General features: G+C 37.9%; 1 protein-coding gene across 2 annotated transcripts; it reads left to right on the top strand.

The window, feature by feature from the left end:
* Positions 1–49: 49 nt before the first annotated feature.
* Positions 50–12,080, top strand: LOC102718408. 2 transcript variants are annotated; one of them, XR_005812751.1, is made up of 7 exons: positions 50–954; positions 4,185–6,331; positions 6,485–6,990; positions 7,937–8,952; positions 9,490–9,794; positions 10,811–10,887; positions 11,983–12,080. XR_005812751.1 is itself a non-coding variant. In XM_040528831.1 (5 exons), exons 1-5 carry the CDS (start codon positions 110–112, stop codon positions 9,719–9,721), a joined length of 4,746 nt encoding a protein of 1,581 aa, XP_040384765.1. In that variant the 5' UTR covers positions 50–109; the 3' UTR covers positions 9,722–9,965. The 2 variants fall into 2 exon arrangements, 1 of the variants encoding a protein (XP_040384765.1); XM_040528831.1 differs by lacking the exons at positions 10,811–10,887; positions 11,983–12,080 and having other exon boundaries at positions 9,490–9,965.
* The last annotated feature ends 5,947 nt before the right edge of the window (positions 12,081–18,027 follow it).

Here is an 18,027-nt window from a genome sequence, read left to right as displayed (position 1 = left end):
CTCCCCCTGCTTGCTGCCGCAAGCGCTATCTAAGTGGAGCGAAACAAGTTGTAGTTTAGTTTCCGTCCACTTTTGCGAACGACACACAAGCTAATCCCTCCCGATCCGAATGAGCTGCCATTCTGATTGCCTTGCTTCGTGTTTCCAGAAGGTTTCGGCACGGAACCGCCTGGAACGCGATATCAAAGAGTTGCAGGCAGTATCGCCAGAATTGGTCTCTCGTTTGGAGGCGTGCACACGACGGCAGGAGGAGGATGACCGGCCGACGACGGGACCGACGCGAGAGAGCTCCGACTGCCGGTATTGTTTGCCGCTGCCGGCGGATACACGGCGACGGCGGCAGGAGCCGACCTCACCTTCACCGGAGACAAGGGAGCGCTTCGTCATTAGCCAGTTGCGCTACCTGTCTACCGACGTCTCGGAATTCCTCGACAAGGTTGAAGAAGCCGGGCAGAGAAAGTGGTGGGAATGGGATCGCCTCAAACCTGATCTACGTATCTCCCGGGATCTCGTTCGTCGTTGCAGCGATATCGATCGTCGTATCGTTCCCGATTGGCGGAATATACTTGCCGCATGGGAGCACCCTGTTCGATATCAACCTCGGGTTGATCTGCCGGAGAGGCAGGCTCCTGGCCTCTTCGGAATCCATGGCCCAAAGATGGCGATCGTCAATTGGCTACGGCTCGAACAGAGCTCGTGGAAAGCGGTCGCCATCGTTGGACCCGTCGGGTCGGGAAAGACTACCCTCGCTGCTCAAGTGTACGATGAAATCAGCGGGCAGTTCGATTGCTCGGTTCAAGTCTCGGCGGCTTCTTCGCATACTGCAGATATAAGTAAGGCTCTCACCTACATCCTGTCGCTGGTTGATCCAGGATATCATAACAAGAAGACGGAACCACCAGAAAATTGGCTAGGCCTAACTGCCAGCATGCATACGTGCTTGAACGCTAAGAGGTACCCGGTTGTATCTCTTTTTTAAATGGTTTTACTAGTATATATGGTAATATGGAGTTAGTAAGTTTTTACGCTAAAAATATAGTATCTCAATATATTTTTTTAAGAATGATAAAAAAATTGTTTTACTATTCGTCAATAAATTTTAAGTGTTTGCAGACTGAAATTGTGGTATTACAAATAATTTTATCTTCATACAATCCAGTTACGTGTTTTTGAGTGTTAGGCCATGCATAGCTGGACATACCTTGAACATTTTTTACTTTATATCGTATTATCAAACTTTTTATGATACCGTAGCGTCGGCACATACATATTACTAGTATTGAGTTAACTACTCAATCAACAACATTAGTCTATCACCTTTACCCTTTTGGTTTGTCCTTGCCCTTTACCCTTCCAAATCTTAATTGTTGTTTTTGTCTCTACTTTGCAAGATTCAAAAGAGTCTAAGGCCGCGCGTTCGGCAGTCACGGTAATAACACAGATTCATCTCATTTTCATCCGCGTGCTTCCAAACTGCTAAATGGTGTGTTTTTTAAAAAAAATCTATAAAAAAGTGGCTTTAAAATATCATATTTTTATATTTAATAATTAATTAATCATGTGCTAATCTATTACTACATTTTTCGTGTTGGATAACTTATCCCAAAACTATATAAGCCGAAAGCAGCCTAAGTGTATGGAGAGCTACGCCGCGTTCGGCAGGGGTGCTAAGTTATCTAAACCTCTCGTTTTCCGCGTGCACGCTTACTTAACTGCTAAACGGTGTATTTTTTTAAAAAAAATTCTATAGGAAAGTTGTTTTTAAAAAATCATATTAATCTATTTTATATTTTTTTTAATAATTAACTATTTATGTACTAATTTATTGTTACGTTTTGTGTACCGGATAACGAACCCACCCCCCTTCTACCTAACATGGCCTTAGTGGGCTTGCTTGCTTTGAAGATGGACTAGACGACCAAGTTGGGCCCATCTCGGTTGGCCCATGGTAGTGGCAAGCTAGGCTAGCTAGCTAGCTACGCTTGCAGCACCAATAGAGATGGCAGCCTAGTTGGCCCTGGGTCAAGTAGTGAATAGCGGCAGCAAATTAGGAATTTTTTGAATTTTATTTATTAAATAATTTACAAATTTAATTTTGTATTTCAAAAAATCAAAAAACTAACCTCCTGCCGCCCTCTAGGAGGGCGGAAAGATAAGGCCACTCGGTCACGATCAACGGCCGGAAACAACAATACGGTGAATTTTGCGGTTAGGCCCTTTCCGCCCTCTGCAAGGGCGGCAAGGACCTAAGTGCAAAATTTGCCGTGTCGTCCGAAAGTTTTATGATTTAACCATGGTTGCTACACATATGTATAATATATGAAATTATTTAGTCAATAGCATAACTTAGCTCAGTGGTCACTCACCCTCTCTTTCTATCTAGAGGGTTGGGGATTGAATCCTCACAAGAGCACATTTTATTCCTATTTTTGTCAGCTCGAGAAAAAATCAAAAAAAATATGCTCTTGCAAGGATTCAACCCCTAATCTCCTAGATAGAAGAGTGGGACAATAACCATTGAGCTAAAGTAGTCCTTGTGATTAAACAATTATATATGTTATACATATATGTATCAAACTGTGGTTCAATCGAAAAATTCTCGGTTCAATCACAAAATTCGTAGGCGGCGTAGCGAATTTTGCATTTAGGCTCTTGCCGCCCTTACAGACGGTGGAAAGGACCTAGGTGCAAAATTGTCGCCATTTCCGGCTGTTGCTCGCGATCGAGTGCCGTTTGCCACGTCACCTTTCCGCCCTCCCAGAGGGCGGCAGGAGGTTAGTTTTGTGATTTTTTGAAATGCAAAATTAAATTTGTAAATTATTTAATAAATTAAATTCAAAATGGATGTAGAGCACTCCTAATACAAAACACTACTCATTTCTATATTTTTCTGTCATAAATATACTAAGTACTAGACAATTATTTCAATCCAAACATTACTAATTCACATATAAATTTAATATTTTTCATCACTCATCATGTCTTGGGTGTTGTGGAGAAACTATGTCTCATGCAAGATATGGCTTCTTGCTTTTTCTTTATTTATTTACTTATCATATCATCTTTCATTCTATGTTGTATATGATTTAATTCTATAAAAATCATTCTAATCATTGCATTTTGAATGCTCGTAGTCAGCAGTGGCATAGTAAAAATATTTGATATGTAGTGCCAAATAGATAAGGAGGTTGCTACCTCTGACGTAAAATATAAATACTTTTAAGGTTGTTTGGCAAATACTAAGAGGATATCAAAAAATTTCCGTTTAGCCTCTTGACATTGGTTAGTTTTTAAATTTTGAATTCATTATATTCTTTTCTAAGCATTTGATTGGCTCTAGTCATTGAAATACTGAATAATTAAAATTATAGGAATCAGGCAGAGATGCTTATATTTTTGAGCATTTTTTTCTCCTTGAGGAGATACCAATGTTTTCTATATAAAATTTGATACCTCTTAATACCTAAGATACTAGAAGATACTAAATTTTATATAGAAAATAGTGGTAGCTCACGGTACCTACTAAATAATGGGAAAAATGATCTATATTTTTATATAAAATTTAAATACTAAAGTGCTTATATTTTAAAATGGGGGAGTAGTTTATAAGGATTGTTGCCTTCATTCTTCTCATCTGTTGTCTGAAGCATGAGGAGTGTAATTAGCACATGTCTAATTAGGTATTGATTATTAAAATAATTAGTACATGTTTAGTCAGATAATAATTATTATAGACTCGAAGAAAAATAGATCTATTAACAAGGTATAAGCTAAGCCAAACCTGTAAAAAGAATTATTGAAAAGTATTTTGAGATAACAAAAATTATAAAATTATGGTATCTTAAGGTACATGGTACCTAGAGATACTAAATTTTTGAGATTTTTACCAGTCCAACAAAAAATACCTCGAGTTACCGGTACTCAAGGTATCAAATTGTTTTCCACCATTCGATCTAGTCGAGCAAGATGGACAACAATTTGGTATCATGAGGCACCGGTACCTCGAGGTACTTTTTGTTGGACAGGAGTAAATCTCTAAATTTTTACCCTGAAAATGTGTAACTTGAGGTATTTTTTTCAAGGATGTTAAAAAAAGCACATAAGATCTTATCTAATTTTTTATAGGTCTAATAAATATTTATCGGTTGTTATGATTCAATAACCTCCCATTTCTTATTTTATAGGTACATAATTTTGATTGATGATATATGGGATTCAAAATTTTTGAGTCGCATTTTCTACGCTTTCCCTGTGAATAACTGCGGCAGCCGAATTTTGGTTACTACCAGAATTATGAGAGTAGCGGATCGTGTAGCCAATAAATACGGTGGGCTTGTACACAGAATGAAGCCTCTAGATGAGATAGACTACAAGAAGCTGTTCATCAGGCACTTGACCACCACCAAGGATAGCTGTGATCTGGACAGATTAAAACTAGTTTCCAATAAAATACACAAAACATACGATGGCAAGCCGTTGGCAATAGCTGCTATTGCAAACACGATGAAACAAGAGGCTTCGAGCTCAACGCTTACTTGGGTAGAAGAGTTCTGTAAGCTGGGAAAGGCCCCCGGCCAAGGACAAATAGGAAGATTCCTCTCTATTTACCATGATATGTCTCATGATATGAGATGCTGGTTGTTGTACTTGAGTTTGTTTGGGGACTACTATATCGACAAGGACCGGCTCATGTGCAGATGGGTTCCAGAAGGATTTGTCACTCCATTGTGGAGATATGACTTGCTAACTGAAGCTGAGGGATGTTTTGATGAGCTCATAGACAGAAACATCATCCAACCAGTGAAACAAGGAAAATGCTATCCCGATGTCGGGATATACAAGGCTGACTTTCTGATGATCCAAGTCATACTGCAGATGTCACCCCTAAAGAATGCTATTAAGACTACCAGTGACAAAATCCGCTTAATAGAACACAATAATCTGCTCCATCTATCCATTTACTCTCCTGATCTAAATGTTGACGAGGAACTAGGAGAGAAGGATTTGCCACTTGTCCGTTCACTGACAATACTTGATGAAGCGGCTCAGAGTATCGAATTTTCCAAATTCACATATTTGCATGTGTTGGATGTACAAGGTTGGGCAAAGTTGGATGATGATATTATGTCGAAAATATGCACAGTACTGAAGAGGTTGAAGTATTTGAACATTAGGGACACAAAGGTGAGCATTCTCCCACAACGGATCAAGAACCTGAGCATTTTGGAGACATTGGACATCAGACAAACACGTGTAAGCTTTATCCCCCCAGAAGTGTCTAAGCTACAATTCTTGCAGGCACTGTACGTTAGTCATCTAAAAATAAGAAGGCTCCCATCATTAATCGTCAAGCTACATAGGTTGGTGAAGCTGGATCTCAGAGAAACAGAAATAACAGAACTACCTGACCAAGGAAGCTGGCTAAGAAACTTGTTACACCTGCTTGCTGGCTGTGAAGATTCCACTAAAAGTATGCTAAAGATGCCCAGATGGATTAGCCGTGCCAGCTTGCTAAGGACGCTAGCAACTGTTGATTTAAGCGAATGCTTATTAGAAACTATAAGATCTCTCGGTGATCTAAAAGAACTAAATGAGCTAGCCATAATATTGTCTTGTCACCACTCGGTCAAACAACTATACCAGGAGGCATTGCTGACATCCATCGACAAAATGGAGAAACTTAAATATCTGGCAATTTATGGCGAATTTGGTTGCTCCATTGAATTCATGTGTTATCTTACAAGGCCGCCTAAGCTTGAGAAACTCATATTAACTCCAAGGTTGGTCAGTATTCCCCAATGGATTAAAAGTCTCGACGACCTTGTCCTCTTAAAGATCACTGTATGCAAATTTGAGACAACAGATCTGGCAAGCCTTGCAGGTTTACGAAAGTTGTGTTGCCTTGAGCTTGTTTTGGAATTCCATCTAAAACAAGAGATTGTAATTCAAAATGAAGGTTTCAAATTTCTTGAGAGATTTTCGGTTGCTTGCCGTGTGCCATGGCTGACTTTTAAACAAGGAGCTATGTCCCAGCTAACGGCGCTTGAGCTGAAATCCTCTTCCCTAGAAGGTCAGTACAGAATTATTTTGTCAGGTATACACAATCTGGTAAGCCTCGATCAAATTCTCCTCCATTCTTCCACACGGTACGGCAGTAATCCTACTCCCGACATAAAGTACAAGGAAGGTGAAAGGTACGGTAGGTGTATCAAAGTTTTCATTAATGGCAAAGAACATGAACAGGCAAGTAAAGCTGGCAGTTCGACAATAATAACCGAAATAAAGATGGAAACAAAAATACGTGAATCAGCGCCATCTATTTCGGAACAAGGTAACCAAATAATCTACTGTTTATATAAAGCTCTCGTTTTGGTTCACTATATACTGCTTATTACTTGCTTAGTATTCCATCTCTATAGCAATCCGTAGAGCATTAGCATTTTGAGATCTGTAATTAAGTCTCATGCTAAACAAATGCATGCAGAACGGGAGCACAACGACAAGGTGACAGTGGAAGAGAGCAGCAATCCAAGAGAGGCTGCACCTACGGTCAAAAACGACGGGACAGGTGATGGCAACCAGGAGCGAGCTAATGAGGACGGCCCCAGCCTAAACAGATACCACTTCAATGCAGTCCTGCAGAGCTTCCTTGCGTTAGACAACCTGCGTATGACAATGCTAAGGCGAGATCCCGTTGCAGGATCTCTCACTTCGGAGCTAAATATGGTTTTCATGGATACAAATGGTGCAAATGGTATAGGCAGAAATCTGGAGCAAAACCACTTATCAGAAATATTCTCGGAGCAAACAAAATTCCGTAGCCATGAGATGATGCAGCGTAGCTTTCACTTTCAGGGCTTCATGCAAAATGGATTGGGGGAGAAAGCTGATGCTACCAACATGCCAAATATTGAGGACGCGTGTGTCAGGATGTCTACAGTTTCCTCCAGCGACCAATCTGAGCAAATGCAAGTTAAACCAGATCCTGTGGTATGCTAACTTGTTCCCATTGCCGAGTTATCTTCTGAGTCTTCCAACTCAGATTTCATGGGGATTAGGGAACATGAGAATTGTTTCCCAGTTGTAAGAAGAAAACTCATTTATACATAAAGCAACTCATCATTGGTTTAACACAAAAATAAACCTATAAGAATTCGAAGTAGCATGTCAACTGAGTATTGCCTTAAGTATTCTATATGAGTGAAACATATATTAACTAAGAAGTGATATCCCCTTTCCAAACAATATAGGAATGGTCTTCAATTATATAGCTTAATGGTTAATTCATGAATATGGCTTCTTATTTTTCATGAATGCCTTATATTGTCCAGTGTGCCTTCGAGAAGGCCATTTATAATGTATATCATGCTTCAATATACTGATATTTAATGTAGCCCACATTATTTTACACTATAATTCTTCTTATTATCTAGGGTATTCTTATTTTAAGCCTCAACACTTATGATTGTATTGGCTTGCACAATCCAACAGTTCTTATTTTTTATACTTTTTGAATATAGTAAGAGTAATTTTGTAGTCCTTGATAAGGTACCAAGAGGTACCAAAATTTCACACAAAGTACCTATTCAAGGACTGTAAAATTATTCATATAGTAAACATCCCATTTCCTAATCAACATGTTGGCCGTGCTACTGTAATCTACTGATTGTTTTTATTAACTCAGTAAATTTTATTTCCTTTCATATAACACATTATTCGTTCTTGATGTGTGCCAATTAATTTCATGGAGTCCTTGGTTGAATTTTCATTCATTTTTCCCTTTGTTCCTCTTTGTTGGTTCCTCCATACAAATCTTATTTGCACTTCAGTATTTGATGTGACAATCCCATACTCCATTTAGTTCTTGTTTTCAGTGTCTTGATTACTTGAAGTCTTAAGGATCCATACAACTCTTTTGTTTGTGATGGTAACAAAGATGTCAGGGTCGGACGAGCGTGCTACGAATACAAGTAAAGTCCAGCACCAGGAGCATGCCGCAGCACCAGCAAGCAGGAGGCACGGCGAAGGTATGGTCGAAGGGAGAGACATGGAAGAGGAAGGGACAGCAATAACCAAGCACAGGGTGGTCGGTGACATGCCAGTGTGGGGTAATAGGCTTGGGAATGTGGTAAGAAGGATGCCAAATTCTGGAAACATATGCCATTTCAATGCAGTGTTGCAGAGCCTTCTTGTTCTTGACGAACTGCGCAGGAAGATGATAGAATTGAATGTGCAGCATGGGACCATACTTTTAGAACTGAAAGATCTCTTCAAGAAGACAAGTGCTGGTACAAACTATGCAGAAGATACGCTGGAGAGAGAGGCAGGAAAGGTGTTTGATGAAATGTGCTCAAAGGGTCCAGATTACAAGAAAAGTGAGATGAATGACAGCATTGATACGCTCAACTTATTGCTTAATTGTTTGAAGAAAGAGGATGAGGGAAATGATTCTACCATTGTCAACCCTACCTTCCGTTTTGAGATGTCTACAACTGTTACATGTAAAAGATGTAAGGGTCAATCAACTTCTCCGCAGGAAGGCCTTTATCTCAGTCTGGATCTGCCGGCAAAGAAGCATTTACCGGAGTGTGCATCGCTGCCACCTACAGACAGAGATCAAAACAGAGATATTGATATCACGACACATAAAATAAATAATATAAATGATGGGGTATATGACATAGATGATCCTATATCTATCGAGATCTGTTTTGATAATTTTGTAAGCGATGAGCTCAGTGATTATGTCTGTCAGCACTGCAATGGTACTGATGGAAATACTGTGGACCAAAAGGGATCTGCTACAAAGCAAATTTTCATTACCAAGGTGTCACCAGTACTAATAGTTCAGCTGAAGAGATATTGGCAATCTCCAGAAGGTTCACCAAAAAAACTGATGTCAGGTGTGAAATTTGAGGAGCTGCTTGATATTACTAAGTACATGGAAGCCAGGTAATATAATGTTTTGACACGTTTGAATCTTACTAATTACTATGTGCCATGCCAATCAACAGTCTAGTAGCAGATAGGAGGATTAACAAAATGTGAATTACGAGCTATGAGGTTATATCAATTCAAAGTTTAAATTTAGATTATTTTTTCAGTACAGTAACCATTTACTGTTTAACATTTAAATTTTTGGATTTGAAATTTTTGTCTGGTAAAATCCTGTAACCAGCCATTTCACCAAGGCCAGTAGTTCTGGAAAAACTGGTTTTTGGAACCCTGGTGTAGTTTCACTACTAAAATATTCCCTTATTCTGTTGGAAATTTGGAATACTTCAAATCATCTCTAGTTATGATCTAACTATAATATACATTTCATATGCGTTTCCTTTGTCAACAAGGAACGTTTCTAGAGGTAATACAATGCATTATATGAAGATGGTTAGTGGCATATCTCAAAATTTTGGTCATTACTTGTAACTCAGTACTATTAATATATGCCAATTGAGTTTGGTGGTGAATATTTTTTCCTTTAATCTTCAGACCTTCAGAGAATACCAAATGCATCTATCATCTAGTTGCCGTCATCCAACACACTGGGAACTCATTAGACGCAGGTCACTACACTGCCTATGTGAGAGCAAACAGAATTGCAGGCCAGGAGAAGAAAATCTTGTGGGCACATGCAAACGATGCGAACATCAAAGAATGTTCTCAAGAAGAAGTTCTTGAAAGGCAGGCGTATATTCTTTTCTACGAACAAGTAGAAGGGTAAAACCATATAGCAGTTCTAGATATCGATTTATCAAACAATCACAGGTCAAGCTTCAAGCTGATTGATTGGATGGGTAAATATCATTTGAAAGGCTAAATGGATTCTTTATCATGTTATGTTATGTAGAATTCATCCGTGAAGGAACATTTTGTCCTTTGGGAGCAAGACATGCAGCATTTAATCAACTATTTATTCAAAATTATCCACTGGCAGTTCCTATTTTTATTCTCTGTCACTCACTTTTATATCCACATAATAAAGTTACTAATTTCATGTCATCTTGAGATCGTCAGAGTGCATCAGGAAAACTTTGTCCTTAGGAACAAGTCATGCGGCATTTAACCAACCACTAGTTCAAAATTATCCACTGGTAGTACCTACATTCATTCCTTGTAACTTACTTTTAGATCCATAAGTCAGTAACATGTGCATTCACATGGGCTATTTATAGCATATACCTTCTACACCAAATGATATGCAAATTACATATAAGAAGGATTATAAGTACTCAGGAACGAAACAAATTAATTTTATTAGTAGTTCCAAAAATCAAAATTAGTAATTACAAAATCATATATAGAACCCACCCAAATATTTCCACAACTTTCTGTTTTCTCAATTTGATAGTTCGTAAATTCAGGATTAACTAGCAACTTGCATGTGTGTTGTAATGAGAAAATTAAAATTAGTGTCCCTTTGAAATGCAGGATTGTACAATCGTAGTAACAGAAAGAACGTAGTAATAGAATGGCATGCCCACTGAGTTCCTACCGGAATTAAAAACACATGAAGGTTTCAAAATTGTTTGATTAATATATATGAGAGACATAAAAATTTATAGTAACGAGATAGAACAACATCATACTTATTTTTCTTGGAAGTGTCTATAGGATTGCTCAACATATAGGAATTTCGAAGAAAATGATAGGATTCAGTTATTCGTTTCAAGGACTTATGTAGAAAATTGTCATATGTATAAGATTGAAATCTTCCAAACTTCTTGTGTTTTTGGTTGTGTTCTTTTCTTCCATTTCTAACTTTTACTTACTTGTTTTGCATGTGCACGATTTTCAAACTTATGTGGACAAGACGGGAGTGGCCGTCTGCCGTGTGTTCCAGAGGTGCTCTTATGTCTCCCCGGGTCTCTTCCATGGTTACCCATCAAGGTCCGTTGATTTTCGCAAGCATTTCTGACAAGGGACACAAACAGGGTATATCTGGTGGCGTACACACACATATAGAGAGAGAAACAAAAATAAATCAATTTAAGAAAAAAAAAAGAAAAAAAACTTTCTTAATAATATCTTAGGATGATTTTTCAACAATTTTATAGTTGTTTTGTATTTTTTTTACATGATATATTTACTGGTATAAAAAATATTAAATTGGACCACCCAAATTTAAGATTCTAGATACACCATTGGATACAAACTACAAACCAAACTACGGCCGCGTTCGGCATGTGTGCGAGGGTTAGTTATCTACTGCAGAAAACGTGGTAATAGATTAGTACATAATCAATTAATTATTAATTATAAAAAATTATAAAAATAGATTAATATGATTTTTTAAAGTAACTTCCCTATAGAAAATTTTCGTAAAAAATACACCGTTTATCAGTTCGGGAAGCATACGCACGAAAAACGAGGAAATCTAAGGTTAGCGGCGGGAGAGCCGAACGCAGCCAACATCCTACTATCCTAGGGTAGGCTGCAGAAAACCGCAAACCAAAATATGAATCATATTAGGGGCTGTTTAGTTCCCAAATTTTTTCCCAAAAACATCACATCGAATCTTTGAATATATAAATGAAGCATTAAATATACATGAACACTAAAACTAATTATACAGTTACGGAGGAAATCGTGAGACGAATCTTCTGAGCCTAATTAGAACATAATTAGCCATAAGTGCTACAGTAACCAACATGTGCTAATGACGGATTAATTACACTCAAAAGATTCATCTAGCGGTTTCTAGGCGAAATCTACAATTTGTTTTATAATTAGACTATGTTTAATACTCTAAATGTGTGTCTAAACATTTGACGTGATGTTTTTGCAAAAAAAATTGCAAACTAAACAAGGCCTTAGCCTGCGTGATTTTCATCTCATCCAGAGAGACCAGATCCAGTCAGGGGTTGGCGAACTTGTGAAAGCATTGTATATTCAAGAAAGATTATTCGACTTGTGCAATGTGATATCTTCCCTCTCTTGAATGTGTGTGACACCATGCTCTATCGGAATGTATCTTCTTTGCAGGGACGAATCTAACGTGGGTGCTGAGGGCTCAAGCCCCCCTATTTGTTGGATCCCCTTGAAAGATAAGAAAAAAGTAGGGAAAAAAAGAGAAAAGAATGAAGGGTAGGACCTAAATGAGAAAGAAGTCAATTAGCCCTCCTCTCTCACCTGGCTGGATCCGCCTCTGATTTTTATGCATTGTGCTCATGTTCTCTTTTTTTTTCTTTTTTTTTTGCATGAGTGTTTATATTCGATTGTAAATAACAATGTGGCTATGAATGTTTGAGAGTGGTGTCCTTGAGCTCAGTGGTAGATCTAGCCAACGATATTACAGGGGTCTGAACAAGTTAGATAGAGTTTCAGCCCCGTTTTTATTGATGTTTGCCATAATATTTTAGGGGAAACTTCGTGGGGGCTCCAATGGCTTTAACGGGGTAGCGGAGGATCGAGTCCCTCCCAACCTCTGCCCCCACGTTAAATCCACCCTTGCTCGAGCTTCAGTTCAAACATTAGTTTGAGATGGTTGTGGTCACAAGGTGATTATCAAACAGTATATTTGAAAACAAAAAATAATTTATTAATGAAAACTTTTATATATGTGTTCTTAGTCATCTAAAAGCCAAGACCGAAAAAACTACGATAAATAAAATCTCAAAATCAATTTTAAATTTAAGAATAAAAATTTAAATTTTGACTTATAAGCATAAGTGAAACGGAAAAAATATGGTGTTATTCTTGGTAATGCAAAAATTATTTGGGTGTCAAATCAAATGCATTAGTTTCCACATGCCTGGGGTTCCCCTCTTCCCCATCTGTACTATGTGTGTTTTTACAAGCATTTCTGGCAAATGACATGAACCGAACAAACCCGTGTATCCTATGCAATATTGCAGATAACCACAAATTGAACTATAAGAATCATACTTGCTTGCATCGTTTTCATCGTATCAAGGAGAGTCCAGATCCAAAATGTGCACCCCAATCAAGCGACGGCAGAAATATGTGCCCGCTACATGTAATGCACTAGTAGTACTCGCTACATGTACTCAGCTAAATTATTTTTATTTTTAAATATGGTATTTTACTACAAAACTATATGTAGTGTTATCTTGTTATATTTTACAATTAAAATACAAAATGTTAATTTGTGATTTCAAGATGGAGACAACTTTGTATTTATTAATTCTAAATTTGAATTTATTCATTTTGGGAAAAAAAAACTAAAATCCAAAATCCATGGTGGTAAGAACTAAAGGGTCATGTTATTTTTTGGCTAAAAAGACGCATGTTATTTATGATGACATGTTTTTCAATATAATTCGTTAAATACGGTATTCTTTTATAATAATACAATATATTTGTAGTAACCAGATATTTATTGGTATGAAGCCAAGTAATATTATTAGTTTGTAATTGTCTATATGATATATCCATATGTACATATGATCGCTAAAACTTAAACAAATTGAATTTTTTATATACAATAAGTTATAAGGGCCTTTTATGTTCCGATAAACATTCATTACCGTATATGTACCGATTCATATTCGCTTACGATGATATTTCATTCAGTTTTTATATAAGGGTTTCCGATTCTGATCCTGACTAAATAAAAATATGAAGACAAATATGATAAAACTATTTTTCGTTCATTTCTTATCTATTTTCATCCCTGGTTAGTTAAAAAAGATGCTCGTATAGTCCCAAAATGGGATATTTCTACCACCCACTTTTTTTTAAATGAAGCTACTTCTTCACATGCCTCATCAATTCAACCAATCATAATCATTATTCATTTAATTTTCTCACATATATTTTTTCAACCAATCATAATATTTCTCTAATCATTATCAACTATTTTATTCTCCTCTTGTCCGCATGTATAATTTTATATAATTATATTTTACAACCAAGTGGGGGATGATAAAAGGGTTTGAGTATATCGGGAGTCGCACCTGGTTGGCTCGCCGGCCCGGAATGAATCGATCTGATTCTGCCACCGGCGGTGCGGTGCCGACGGGGAGGTGGCCGGCCGGAGAAGAAGCCTCTGAGACACGAAGCCCTCTGGGAAACCAGAGCAGCAGCACCTCCGGCTGAGAAAGATGCCCAGCACTGGAAGGGAACCCCCTTCTCCCCTCCGCCCGTCTCGTCCCCGCCCCATCGCCGCCGATCAGTCCCCGGCACGGCGGCGCCTCCCGCGACCACACCGCCGCGGCCGCGAGAAAAGGTGGCGATGAGCCGGCCCATATATATATTGGCAATTCAGCAGCCCAACGTTTTCCGCACGCGTGTCCCTCCCCGTTCGGCCCAAGTCCAGATTTGGGCCATCAGACCAGGCGGCCCAACAAGCTGAGCCGGACCAGAATGTCGTCACGCTACTTGCATTACGGTCCATAGTCAAATTGTCAACAATTGCTTAACAAACTTATTAGATGATGGTTACACATGATAATGTTTATTGGGTGATAGTCACCAAGGTAGCGGTGACTGGCTGCGTTCGTTTCATACTGTTAGGCCGAGCTCTTACTCGTTTTCCGTTAGCACGGTTTTCAAACTACTAAATGATTTATTTCGTGTAAAAATTTTCTATACAGAAATTATTTTAAAAGATCAAATAACTCCATTTTTCAAATTGTTAATAAATAATACTTAATTAATCATGTGCTAGTTACATGTATCGTTCGAACGCATCCACTGTTAGGAAACATAGGAAAACATGTATTGCCATATGATGGAGCACACTAAAAATGTTTGCAACAACCCAAAACTTAATTAAAAAATTTGGACCAAGGCAACCGGTTGATTTGGGTGGATTCCGTTGAAGGTTTGTGCCAATCCTAGTCAATTAAGAACCGAGTCAGAAAATAAGGCAAAAAAAACTAAGTATAACCGTATCTTCTCGAACGGGCATAGGTCCAGTGAACTAAGGACATTAGAAGGTGGTGGTACCTCAAGCACAAGGGTTTGAAACCATAGAGATTCCTGCGAGACACGATAAATTCATGCGAGACATGACTAATGGAACTAAAACCTGCTAATTTGTTGCTAAACACTCCTCTCCTTTGATATCCTAAGGATACTAGAAGTCCCTTCAATGCCGGTACGTGTGACGTTAGGTAGTGTTAATGGAGCAAGGACCACCGCTAAAAGGAACCTGAAAAACTCTTTGAAAAGTCACATGTGTTGGGTAAGTCATGGAGTGGAGTACAGGCAAAACATAACCATTGTAATGTGAGTTAAATGGATGTGCTCGTGTTTAAAGGAGAACTGAGGCTTTGTATTATTCTTGACTAGATTTATAAACTCATTTAACTTATGTTATGGCTGGTCATTAGTCCTATTTATTTTTACTTCTTTATTTATTTTCTCATTTGCTAGTAACGTCACGTGAGTGTCCTATATTATCTACGTCAGATGAAGATTGTGTGAATATGCTACATAGGTCTCACACATGGGATGAAACATCAGCCCAAACCATTCATGAAGGCGAAATGAGATGATTTTAATAGCTAAGGGATCATTTATATCTGGTTTTGTAGATAAGGGATGCAAATCAAATTTGGAAAATAGCAGACGAAGTTAAAAATGGACCTTTTCTTTTTAAGGTTACTCCATGAAACGGATTCCATTATTCGTAAAATATGTTTTTTCTGAGAAACCTTTACTCTGTTGTACTTCTTAACCCACTTGTTGTAAGCTACTTATTGTTTCCGTCTGAATGGAATTGTTTCTATGAATACCCGTGTTCTAAATAGTGTTTCATAGATATTGATGAAATCTGACTCATGCTGTAACTGTACCTCTGTAAGTGCTCAATGGAAGCATCAAGCTCACGCATGAAGATGCAAATTATAAAATGGAGCTACCTATACATTTGAAAGGATGTATAGTGAAGCTAATCGCCATAGGTATATGCATGCCGTATGATTACTGAACAAGCCTACCCCCTCTGTTATAAAGTATAAATATTACTAATATAAAAAGTTCTAGAATGTTCCTTAAAATCATCTATCATTTAAATTTATTATTATGTTATCCCCAACCACCCTTCCATCTCCGAGAATTCTTCATTTATTAAGGACTAACAAAGTCTTTCAACAAAAAAATACTTATATACACCATATAATGTTGTGTTCTGTTTAATAGTGTAAACTGTAAACGATGGAATTAGCTGCTAAAATGTTTAAAACATATTTTAGAAATGCAATATGATTGATTTTTATATAAAATCTTTTTTATAAAAATATATCGTTTAATAGTTCGAAATACGTATGTATAAAAGCCAAGGAAAATCATAAGAATAATTAGGTGAAATGAGCGCCACCTGCGGAGTGTAAAGTCGTCCTATAAAAACTAGGCGGTGTTTAGTTTCCAAAAAGTTTTTCCAAAAACATCACAATTTTGGGACATTTAAATGAAGCATTAAATATATATAAATATTAAAACTAATTACACAGTTATAGAGGAAATCATGAGACGAGCCTTTTAAGCCTAATTAATACGTGATTAGCCATAAGTGTTATAGTAACTAACATGTGCTAATGATGAATTAAGTAGGCTCAAAAGATTTGTTTCGCGGTTTGTTGGCAGAATCTATAATTTGTTTATAATTAAACTACGTTTAATACTTTAAATATGCGTACATATATATTTGATATAATGTTTTTGCAAAAACATTTTGCAAACTGAACAGGGCGTAGGAGTAGCTGCAGCATGACACTGTTATTCCAGTACATCTACCGATCTACGGCTCTACGCCTCTAGCTGCAGCTGGGGGAGTGTAAAGTCATCGTCTTTGATGGTTTTGGTCTGGGAAAGAAGAACTGATGATGCAGGAGCATACTGAAGTCATGGCATGGACAAGGACAACCAACCTCCGCTTGCTTGCCGGCTAATGCTGTCCGAGTGTCCGGCCGGTTCTCACTTCAGTGTGCAGCTGCAGAATTGCCTATCAAATAGGCTTTTTCTCATGTCTGCAATCTTCATTTGTCCTCACCTTTGGGCCTAGATAATGACCGGCTCCTGTTGCTGCCAAAGCTGGAAAATCCAGATCCAATGCTGCATCTTTCACTATGCAGAATCTACTGTTCGTTCTCCATGCAAGTGCACAGTCGTAACAGCTTTCAGAAAATATGTTCGAAATACAGCATCTTCAGGTAAACCATCCACCATCATGCATTTTTATATATGATCAATCTCTGGAAATAAGTTTATTACAGATAACAGATTTCAGATGTATCGCAGAGATCGATTCTGGAGTAGTATGGTCAAAGATACAATCTTCTTTTACAAACACCTCATAAAATAGGACTGCACAGAGAAATGATGAATGATGCAAGATAGAGAAATAGGGATGGTCCTACACTCCTACCAAGCAACAGTAGAATATATGTCAGCATGGGTTAATAATGCAGGCAGAGATCCAAAGGAGACCAGAGGGCGTGATTCAGAAAGGCTAAAAACAAGAAACAAAATTGTGACATGCAGAAGCTAATCAGAACAGGCTATTTATCTCCATGGTCTGCGGATGATGCCGCTGTAATCTCACACCAAATGGTAAAAACAGAAGCTTCCTCAGTAATTCAAGATGTATTGGTCCAAGGCATGAGTATGACCAACAGTCAATGGTTGGCTGATCAAAAGCTTATACCAGCAGACCAGCAGCTGTTGCAGAGGAAGTAGTGAAGATACAAACCTACTCTTTCTTTATAGAGCAGAGTTTTTTTTTTTTCTGGCCTTCTTTCTGACAAAAGCCTGGACTACTGCATATCTCTGCTTAGATAGGTCATTAGAGTTAAGTTCAAAGTGTGTTATGGAGTGTGAAAAGAAGCAATAATTTTAATGCTACATTAGGTAGCTAATTCCAACACTACTACATAGAACATTCAAGGACTGTAATTATTAAATGAACAACAGTGGGTTTAACTTGTTTATCATGTTTTATTGATTTTGGAGTAACTGTGCAATTCTGAAATTCATCTTGATACACCTTCATCCTTGATTGGAAGACATTTGTGGGGGTTTTTTTGTGTGTACAATGATACAGAAAGGTACCAATGACTCCTT

This window comes from Oryza brachyantha, chromosome 11 (genome assembly GCF_000231095.2).
Source record: "Oryza brachyantha chromosome 11, ObraRS2, whole genome shotgun sequence".
NCBI classification, from domain to species: Eukaryota; Viridiplantae; Streptophyta; class Magnoliopsida; order Poales; family Poaceae; genus Oryza; species Oryza brachyantha.
Note: the sequence above shows the minus strand (reverse complement) of the source record. Positions and strands in the feature narration are given on the sequence as shown.